General features: G+C 38.4%; 1 protein-coding gene across 1 annotated transcript in view; it reads left to right on the forward strand.

The window, feature by feature from the left end:
• Nucleotides 1-11,415, forward strand: part of PPEF1 (protein phosphatase with EF-hand domain 1) — a 145,389-nt gene that overhangs the window by 129,668 nt on the left and 4,306 nt on the right. The window contains exon 15 of the mRNA XM_075538575.1: nt 460-566. Coding sequence (XP_075394690.1) covers nt 460-566 — 107 coding nt within the window. The remainder of the gene's footprint in view (nt 1-459; nt 567-11,415) is intronic.

An 11,415-nucleotide genomic window follows, 5' to 3' on the forward strand; every position in this document is an offset into this window, starting at 1 on the left:
AAAGAAACCTCAAGTTACAGCAACACAGTCCATAGGTTAGGTGTCCCACAGGTAGTGTAGCTTGCAAATTGAGGCACAGAACAAGCAAGGCAGCCGCACACTGGTCCGATGATCAAAGAGCGATAGACAAGAAAGGTGAGGATCGCCGAGCCATTCATCTCTCCGCCCTTCAATTAATCCTACATGTGTTTATCAGCCAGGCTGGCACAATAAATTAACTATCTCATTCATGAAAATCTTGTAAATGCAAAATAAACCCCACTGGTAATCCTTTTTAAATTTCGCAAAATACATACATATATTTAAATGTACATACATTCACTATCCAGTACATGTTATGTGTGAATTTAAGCAACTTATTTAAAGTGGAAATTGGTAAGTGGTAACATAGCACATTAAAATGCAGCAGAACAGGATAAATTATGTGACTTTCACCTAATAGTTATTTTCTTGATGTAGGGTGAATACTATCGAAGGTAGTGCCATCAGGATGTTAAAAGAGAGAATGATAGCACGGAAAACTGACCTCGTTCACGCTTTTGAAGCACATGACCACACAAAATCAGGTAATACAACTATGTAGTTCTTACCATTTATTCACATATCAGGTAACATACTGATCAAATTTTACCTATTTTAGTTTTCTTAAGATTTCTGGGTTATTTTCATTTTACTTTTATTTGAAAGGTGTGATAAAGATAAAAATACAATGTAATTGATAATACACTAGGGGGAAGTTATTGTCCTCCTTTTTGGTAAGTTTCTGTAATTGGAAAAAGACAAAAAATAACAGCAACACCTCTGAATTAGATTCTGTTCTGGTAATATGCCAGACCAGTCACTCTTGAGTGCCCTCCTGTTATAAAACAGTGAGGTTTCAAAGAATCAGAATTTCAACGCATTTGCCAACCTCACAGGAAGTGAGGTACATCTAAGGCTGCATCTCCTCGCTAACTGAAGGACAATTTGAAACCACATTTGGAATAGTGGAGCAGAAAACTGAAACCCGAATTCTTTGTCATTGAGTCCGTTCTGACACATAGTGAGCCTTTTTAAGAACAGGTTAGAACTGCCCCTGTGCGTTTGCAAGACTTGTTCCTTATAGGAATAGAAAATCTCATCTTTCTGCATGGAGCTGAAGCAAGCACAAAAAGCTGGTTTGCCCTAGGGTGAAGATCTAACACCAGTGTGGCCATCCCATTATGAAAGTAAACTGTATGATAATAGAAAGATGAAGAAGCTGAATTTAAAACTTTCATATTAATTTTGGACCCTCAAAGTGCCTAAAGGAGACCAATTTGTAGTGCCCTATAGCTCCTGGTATAATTAAAGGTAAATTCATCTTTAAGAGAAGCATCTCCAATTTTAAATATATTTAGAAACTTTCCATGTGGATTGGGTGAAGATTACAGAGCAGATCATCAATTTTGCATTCGACAGTTCCTACACATCCTATTTCATCTCATTCATTGCATTCCTCTCAATGTAGCATCATCCATTCCATCTCCTCCCTTTGTTTTCCATTTCCATTTCTCCTTTTTTCCTAACCCTTCTGAACTTTGCCCTTGGGTAAATTCTACCCCTGAATGATAGATTATTATAATATATGCCTATATCATATCAATAGTGTTATTATTTCCCTTATAGACAGGTTTGGCTAAAAATTGAGCCACAGGGCTGAATTCAATTCCAAGCCCAAAGAGTGACCAAGGACTTCAAGGTTCTACCAGTTTCTAGCCAACCAGCATACCTGTTCTCCTTCATGATTTTGAGTTTTGTTCCACATTTTTGTCCCATTCTATCCATGGCTCTCTAATGTACTCCTTTTCTGAACAGTTGATAGTGGTAGCTGGACACCATCTAGGTCTTGTCTCAGAGTCATAGAGATGGGTGTTCACGTAGTCCATTAGTCTGTTGGACTAATTGCTTCCACGAGTCTTCCACTTTCTTTACTCTTCTTCCCTTCAAACAGGGAGAGACCATTAGTTGCACCTTAGTTGGCTGCTCACAAACTTTTAAGGCCCTGTGGTGGTTGTTATCAGGTGCCATTGAATCAATTCCAACTCATAGCGACCCTATGAACAACATAATAAAACTAAAGTAGGATGTACAGCAGTGTCTTTGTGGACTATCTCAATTGACCTTGATGTTCCTCAAGACCGTGGTCCTTAGCTCCAAGGCCCAGTGGCTCATTCCTTCAAGAATGCTCTTGTTTGAGAAGTTTTCATAGCTGTGTCTCCTCTATGTGCTTCACCACACTCATGGATATATTTGTAGCAAAGGTAAATACATACACAAATATCCTCTGTCAAACCTATATATATTTGTGGGTATAATTCCTCTCTCCTTTTGACACCCATCAGCCTGTTTGTCCATCCATGCATCTGATCAAAGATCACATTATTGCAGTATTTACTTCGGTTACCTTCACTCTTACACTCCTCCCAGATCTTCCCCTGCCTCCATATATTTTTGTGCCATCTTCTCCCTTATTGTATATCTCCTTCCCCTTCATCCAAGTTAAATCTACTTGACTCCATCTCCTTGTTGAAGTCTGTAACTGCACTATTCTGTCCTTTTTTTTGTAATTGTCTTCATTACAAAGTGTTATCTGTTTCCCTACTTTCAATCTGTGTAGCTTATTTTACTTCGGATACTTTTTTCCTATTTTCAATCTGTAAAGCTTATTTTACTTCGGATACTTTTTAAAAATCATTTTATTGGGAGCTCTTATAACAATCCATACATCCAATGTGTCAAGCACATTTGTTACCATCACGCTTCTCAAACATTTTCTTCCTACTTGAGCCCTTGGTATCAACTCCTTATTTTTTTCCTCCCTCCCCCACCCTCCCTTCCTCATGAATCCTTGATATTTATAGACTATTATTTTAATCTTACACTATCACCCTTCACTCATGTTTCTGTTTTTTGTCACCCTTGGGGGAGTGTTTATACGTCAATCATTGTTGATCATTGTGCTGGGTTCCCCCTTTCTCTCCCCGTCTTACCCCTACCCTCATGGTATCACTACTCCCATGATTGTTTCTGAGAGGTTTATCTGTCCTGGATTCCCTTTGTTGAGAGCTGTTATCTGTACCAGTGTACATGCTCTGATCTAGCCGGATTTGTAAGGTAGAATTGGGGTCATGATAGTGGGGGGCGTGAGGGGGAAGCATTAAAGAACTAGAGCAGCGGTTTTCAACCTGTGGGTCATGACCCCTTTGGGGTCGAACGACCCTTTCACAGGGGTTGCCTAAGACCATCGGAAAACACATATTTCTGACCTAGGAACTGAGACATCGCTCCTCGATCTGTCTCCAGGGGGGTCCGCTCACATGCAGATACATCCACATATGAGTACCCAGCGTGAAAACTGTTACCCATGCTATACCATGCTTCAAGACAAAATTTCATTTATTTATAATTAGAACTAAATATTTCACAATAAATAATTATATATTGTTTTATGATTAATCATTATGCTTTAATTATGTTTGATTTGTAACAGTGAAAATATATCCTGCATATTTACATGACAATTCATAACAGTAGCAAAATTACAGTTCTGAAGTAGCAACAATGGGCATCACCACAACATGAGGAACTGTACTAAAGGGTCGCGGTATTAGGAAGGTTGAGAACCACTGAACTAGGAGTGTTGTATGCTGCACTGCACCCTGGCTTCCTCGTGACCCTTCAGTGATGCGATTTCCAATTGTCTGCAGATAGGCTTTGCATCTCCACTCTGCCCCCCTCCTCATTTACATCAATATGATTCTTTGTTCTGGGTCTTCTGATGCCTGATACCTGATACCATCAGCACCTCATGATCACACGGGCTGGTGTGCTTCTTCCATGTGGGCTTTGTTGCTTCTCAGCTAGATGGCTGTTTGTTTACCTTCAAGCCTTTAAGACCCCAGACACTACATATTTTGAGAGCTAGTCACCATCAGCTTTCTTCACCATATTTGCTTATGCACCCATTTCGTCTTCAGTGATAATGTCAGGAATGTGAGCATCACAGAATGACAGGTTATAGGACAAAGTGTTCTTGTGTCGAGGGAGTACTTGATTAGAGGTCTAATGTCCGTCTGCTACCTTATTGTTTAACATATAATATATGTACATAAACTATGCCCCTATCATTATATATAAATATATTTACATATGTATGTGCCTGTATTTATACCTCTATAAATATCCTTTGCCTTCTTTCCTCTATTTCATTTTGCTTTCCTCCTGTCCCACTATCATGTTTGACCTTCATCCAGCTCGACTACATTGCACTTGATCAAGCCCCACCAGGCAACTTCAGATACTTCCATACCTGTGTTGATTTCTGGGTGGTGGCTTTGTCTGCTGTTGTTGGTTCTCTGTCTGAAGAACTCTCTTTAGCATTTCTTTGAAGGCTGATCTGTTGTTTGTGTTTTATAAATTCCTTTCATTTTCGTTTATCTGGAAACGTCCTATTTCATTGTCATATTTGAAGGACAGTTGTGATGATTATATTATTCTTGGTTGGAACGTTCTTTTCTTTCAGAATTTAATATATGTCATTCCATTGCCTTATTGCCTGTAGGGTTCGGCACATTCCCTTTTATGAATTTGTCTTCTTGAACCTCCTTTTGAAGTATTCTGTTCAAGTCTTGTATTTCATCATTTGTTCCATTTACTTTAGCTGCTCAGCATTCAATAGCAAATGTTAGTATCTTACCCTGCTGTCAAATACACATCTGCCTGTGTTTAACAGTGTATGCTTCAACTTGTAGGCGGCAGCAGCCAATGTCATGTATTACACATCTCTTGAATGTGTAGCATTATCTCTCTTTGCTTAATTTTCTTTCAAAAATATTACTGTGAAACATATCCTGGCTCCCAGTTGCAGCAAAACTAGTGCCAGTGATGGCAGCCACAAGAGGCAAAGAAGTCTTGCTTTGGAAGGGAAACAGAAGGTTGTTATTATTAAACAACACGAAGTGAAAACTCAGTGAAGGCTGTTGCTCAAAATTTAGACATGTTCACAAAATATTCAGATCACATACTATGCTATTTCACAGAATGCATTGTGGACAGTAAAGGATACATGCCTTTTCCATTTAAGAGGGAAAATATTTATAAGTGTGGTTTTGGTGAACGTTTACAGAGCAAATTGGTTTTCCATTAAACAATTTTCACATGTTTTATCTTGTGCCATTAGATGAAATTCCTTCAATGTAACAACACTCTTCCTGCTTCCTCTTCAGGTTCCTCTGATTCCATTCATTCTTCTTGCCTTCTGAGCTTTGGTTTGGGGCAGATGCTCCCATTTTACTTTCCTATGGTTGATTATTCTGAGAAGTTCATTCCCTATGAGTGTTATTATTCATTTTAGAGGCCTGTCTATTTGACGTTTGACAGCAAGGTGGTCCCCAAGGGTGGGTTTGCTTACATGTACAATTACGTATAAACATACTCTCCCAGTGAGTAGAAATCAAGGAAACCCTTCTGAGATTGTTTTTAGAAAGTCAGCTTAACCTTGGTACCAAAGCCTAACAAGAACATTATGGAATAGAAAAACTAAAGGTTAACCCCACTCCTTAGAGGCAAAAATGGCAAGACTTCAGCTCATATGCTTTGGACATGTTGTCAGGAGAAACCAGTCCCTGGAGAAGGACAGTAGAAGGGCAATAAATTGATTGACACAGTGGCTGCAACAATGGGCTCAAACATAAGCACTATTGTGAGGTGGCACAGGACTGGGAAATGTTTTGCTCAGTTGTACGTAGGGTCGCTATGAGTCAGAATTGACTCGACATCACCTAACAACAACAAACTCACTGATAAATGTATATGAAAAAATCCCAGTGAAATAGTAGCAGAGAGTTAATATGAAATCTTTTGGTTCATAAACCAAATTTAATTTCTTCTAGGATTGCAAGATTGTGTTAACATTTGAAACTTTATCAGTGTAATTTGCCACCTTAGCAAAATTAAAGAAACCGATAAGCAAATCTCCTTTGGTGGTTTTGGTAAGCACTTATGAAAGAAAGAATAGAAATGAACTTTTATCACCCCATAAAGGATATATACAAAAACCTATAATAAATAGCACACTTAACGGAAAAATGTTGAAAACATTCCTTCTTAATTTGGGGATGAGGCAAGGATGTTGTGATAGACTGAAGAGTAGCCCCCAAATGTGTCCACAGCCCAATTCCTGGAACCTGTAAATGTTATGTAGCATACTGGACTTTGAGGATATAACTAAGTTAAGGATGTTGACACATGTATTATCCTATGTAGTCACAAGGAGTCTTAGATGAGGGATTCAAGAAACGTCAGAGTCAGACGGGAAGGGAATGTGATGATGGAAGCAGTTTGGGATGATGTGCTTTGAAGATGGAAGAAGGAGTCACGAGTCCAGAAATACCAGCAACCTCTTGAAGCTGAAAAGGGCAGAGAAATGAATCCCTTCCTTAAAGAATGGCCAGTCATGCTCGAAATTTGACTGTAGCCCAGTGAAACCTATTTCAGACTTACAACCTTCAGAAATGTGAGAGAATACATTTTTCTCCAGCCACAGGTTAATGGTAACTTGTCAAAGTAGCAATAAGAAACTAATATAGATGCCCACTACCAATGCTTCTATTCACCATTGCATAGGACTATTAACTAATACAATAAAGAGAAAGATAATAACAAGTTTTGGGAAAGAAATAATAAAATGTCATTCTGTATAAATAATATGATTGAGTATATTAAAATTGAAATAAATCCACAAGGGAAAATTAGAATTAATATATGAATTTAGCAAGTTGCTGAATGCAATGTCAAGACCCAGAAGTCGGATGCATTTCCATATAATTAGTGTGTTAGTAGCTATTCAGGAGACAGCAACTACACACCAGCCATTTGAAAGGGGGAATTTAATATAAAGAATTTTAAACTAGTATAAGGTGACTGTAAATGGATAAATAAGAGCTCTAAAGAATATAGGAATGGCAAATATAGTGAGTGACTACGATCTCTAAGACAGAGAGAGGGTACCCAAGGAAAGAAGAAACTTAGAAGAACCCTCTGCCCTCACCCCAGGCTGAGATTCAGATCTCATTGGAGAGGTTGCGTGTGAGGCCCACTGCATGGGGCAGAAATTCACTATGGTGCCTCAGATCAGAGCAAGTGTAGAGCTACTGGGCCAGCTCTGGAGAGAAAGGAACTACTTACTGGAGTGCCAGCAAAACTCTCTGGGGACTGTGACCACTATGTCTCCTACACAGGGATGGCAAGGAAACTATCCACTGAGGTGCCAAAAGTTCTTGAGGTTGTGTGCCATTGTGTTTCTCACATACTACGGGCAAGGAAGTCGCTTACTGTGGTGTCAACAACACTCCTCAAAGAGTGGGCTCCACTGCATTTTCTTCACATCTCTGGCCTTCCCACTGTGTTATCAAAGCAATAAGCAAAGTATACCAGAACCAGAATGAGAAACTGCTGCTTCTGCTGTGCCAGGAAATATTCTTCCTGTGCCCTCCACTGATAAAGCCTAACATCACACCAGCAGCAAAAGGAGAAATATTCAGAGTCCAGCTCCAGTACCACAAACTAGGGAAAAGAAGGGTTAATTTGGAGCTGAGTGGGAATAACTTTATAACTGCAATGGTGACACAGTGCTTAAAGCACTTGCTTGCTAACCCAAAAGTTGGTGTTCAAGTCCAGCAAACACACCATCGGAGAAAGGTGTGTCAATCTGCCTCCAAATAGATTTACAGCCTTGGAAACCTTGTGGGGCACTTCTACTCCATCCTCAGAGTTGCTAGGAGTCAGAATCAACTTGATGACAATGGATTTGGTTTTGGTTTGGTAGCTAAATAAGTTAATGAGAATTTAAAAGATATAACATATCTATAAAAATATAATGCATGAGATTTCCTTATGGTAACGATTAAATATGATTAAGAGAAATTCAAGCCAAGTGAAATAAATGGGTGGATATTACTGTGTCCAGGGGCTAACAGGAGGAAAGTTGTCAAGTTCTCTCCAATATGGTAATATGGAGCAAGTAATATGGTAGATCTTGAAAAGTTCCATATAAATTTTATATTAAAAATATAAAAAGCCCAAAATAGTCAAGACATTCTTCAAGGAAAACAAAAAGGTGAAAGGACTTGCCCTATTGTATATCAAAACATTATAACAGTGTAGTAATTATAACACTATGGAATTGACACAGGATCCCCACATAGATCAATGGAACCAAATAGAGAATCCTAAAACAGATTCATTCATCTATGGACACAGGTGCCACTGCTAAGCATGGGTAAAGGACAGTCTTCGATAAATGATGCTAGCTAAGCCAAATAGAAGAAAATTAATAGCCCACTGCACATGGAATATACAAGAATAAATTCCAGGTGGATTTTAGATCTAAATATGAAACAAAGATCCTGGAATACAACATAAGAAAATTTATTTATACAATTGGACTTGGCAAAGATTTTTTTTAAGTAGAACATAAAAGCACTCGCCATAAAGAAGAGTACAAATTTTATTTACACTAAATTTAAGAAATTCTGCCATTCAAATTAAGGAATCCTGGTGACATAATAGAAGCCCTGGTGGAATAATGGTTATGAGTTGGGCTGCTAACCACAAGGTCAGCAGTTTGAAACCAATAACCAATTCCATGGGAAAAAGAAGGGACTTTCTATTCCTGTTAAGAGTTAACAGTCTGAGAAACTCACAGGAGCAGTGCTACCTTGTATATTGGTTCACTATGAGTCAGTAAGCATCAACTCTATGGCAATAACTTTGAGTTTGGCCTATCAAATTATACTATTAAAGGAATGTAAAAACATAAGCTACAGAATGAGGGAAGTTATTTGCAATGCACACAGTTGACAAAGGGCTTATATCTCAAAATAAAAATAATTCCCACTCATCAACTAAAGAAAAATGTGGAGTACTGGAAACACTCACTTATCTATGCAAAAAAATTTAGGGAGCCATAGTTGCACCCGTTCTAAAAAAAAGAGGTGACCCAACAGAATGTGCAAATTAGAGAATAATATCATTCATATTACCTGCAAGTAAAATTTTGCTGAAGATTATTAAACAATGGTTGCAGGCAGAAGCTACTAGAAATTAAAACTGGATTCAGAAGAAGAGGTGGAATGAGGCATGCCATTAGTGACATGAGATGGCGGAAAGCAGAGAATTCCAGAGAGACGTTTACTTGTGTTTTATTGACTATGGAAAGGTATTCAACTGGTAGATCATAACAAATTGTGGATAGCATTGGGAAGAATGGGAATTCCAGAACATTTCATTGTGTTCATATGGAACATGTAAATGAGCTGAGAGGCTGTCATTCAAACAGAACATGGGAATAGTGTATGGCTTTAAATGAGAAAAGGTGTGTATCAGGATTGTATTCTTTAATTATACTCATTCAATCTGTATACTGAGCAAAGAACCCAAGACTCTGGATTATATGGAGAAGAAAATGCCATGAGGATTAGAGGAAGCCTTATTAACAACCTGCAATAGGCAGTTGACACAACTTCAATTGCTGAAAGTAAGGATAACTTGAAGCATTTGCTGATGAAGATCAAAGACTGCAATCTTAGTATGGATTACAGCTAAATGTAAAGAAAACAAAAATCCTCACAATTGGACCAATAGATGATATCATCACAGAGAAAAGATTTAAGTTGTCAAGGATTTCATCTTACTTGGATTCACAATCAATGCTCAAGGAGGCAGCAGTCAGGAAATCAAATTACTTATTGCATTGGGCAAATCTGCTGTATAAGATACCTTTAAAGTGTTGAAGAGCAAAGATGTCACTTGGAGGATGCTTCATACTCATGTGAAAGGTGGACATTGAATAAGGAAGACTGAAGAAGAATTGATGCATTTGAATGATGGTGTTGATGAAGAACATTGAAACTACCATGGACCTCCAGAATCAAGAGTGTTGAGACATCATCCCACATACTTTGAACGTATTATCAGGAGAATCCAATCCTTGGGAAAGGACTCCATGTTTAAGAAGGTAGAAGGGTAGCTAAAAAGAGGAAGACCCATAACAAGATGGATTGCCATAATAGCTGTAACAATGGGTTCAAACATAAAAATAGTTGTTAGTATGGCACAGGAACCATTCATTCTGTTGTGTAGAGGATTGCTATGAGTTGGAACTGACTTGAAAGCACCTCGCAACAACAATAATCAATAACAAAAGACATAAAACCCAGCAGAGAAATTGGCAAAAGATTTTGCCAATTCACAGTTCATAAAGAGAATATTTAAATAATCAGTAAATGCAAAGGCACTTTACTTGGATCATCTAGGAAATGTAAATTACATCCACAATGAAATATTAAGACATACATGAAATGAAAAAGACTGACAATACCAAATATTGGCAAAGATGCGAACCAACTAGAATTCTTAAGTACTGGTCATGGAAGTCTAAACTGCTACAACCGCATTAGAAAACTGTTTGGAGTATCAACTGAAGCTGAACAAACATCCATCAATTTCATTCCTAGGTATCTACCCAACAGAAATGTTGATTGATATATGCATTAAAAGGAAAAGTACAGAAATGTTTTTAGCAGCATTGTTTGTAATAATACTGAATGGTAGATTACCCAAAAGTTTCTCAACAATGAGATGCATATATAAATTGTGACTATTTGTGCGGTGGAATTTTATATATCAATGAAAATGAACAAACTCAATTAAATGGAACAACATGGCTAGATCTCATTGTTAGGGTAAACCAGCCTCTAACAATAATGTGTGTGTGGGGGGGAGGGTCTGTAGGCACAATTGTACGGTTATAATATATAAAGATTATAGTAAAGTCAGAAGATAGGAGATATAGGTAAGAAGGTAAAATAAAGTCAGACACATTTTATGGTAGCATGCTCACCTTCAGGACGGCCATGATCTCAGCAACCAGGTCTGCACAGAGAGAGGAGAAGGAAAGAGATGGGTTGAGTGAATATATTTCTGATCAAGGCTTATGTATATCCTTCACGTGCATGCAAGCCCCTGATTACAGGTAAACATATATGTAACAGGAAAGGGTTGTGCCATAAGCAACAAGGGGAGGGATTAGGGGTACGTATGTGGCAAGATGGGTGGATCCTAGATTCAAGATGGCAGCCTAATCTTGGTCACCCTTGAGTTGGCTGGACCTTATCTCTGAGTTCTCCTTCAAGAAAACAATCCACTATCTTTATCAGCAGGGTGTGAGCCCCATCTATGGTAGGATTGACAGTAGTGCCTGATTGCTCTATATGGCTTATGTCCTCAGGGAGAATACCTCTAAGCAGCTGACTCCCCATGCTAGCAAGCAGCATCCTAGGTCTGGTATATATTTGGGAGAGACAACCTGGGGAAAAATCATTCTGTATCCCACAT

Source organism: Tenrec ecaudatus, chromosome X, assembly GCF_050624435.1.
Source record: "Tenrec ecaudatus isolate mTenEca1 chromosome X, mTenEca1.hap1, whole genome shotgun sequence".
NCBI classification, from domain to species: domain Eukaryota; kingdom Metazoa; phylum Chordata; class Mammalia; order Afrosoricida; family Tenrecidae; genus Tenrec; species Tenrec ecaudatus.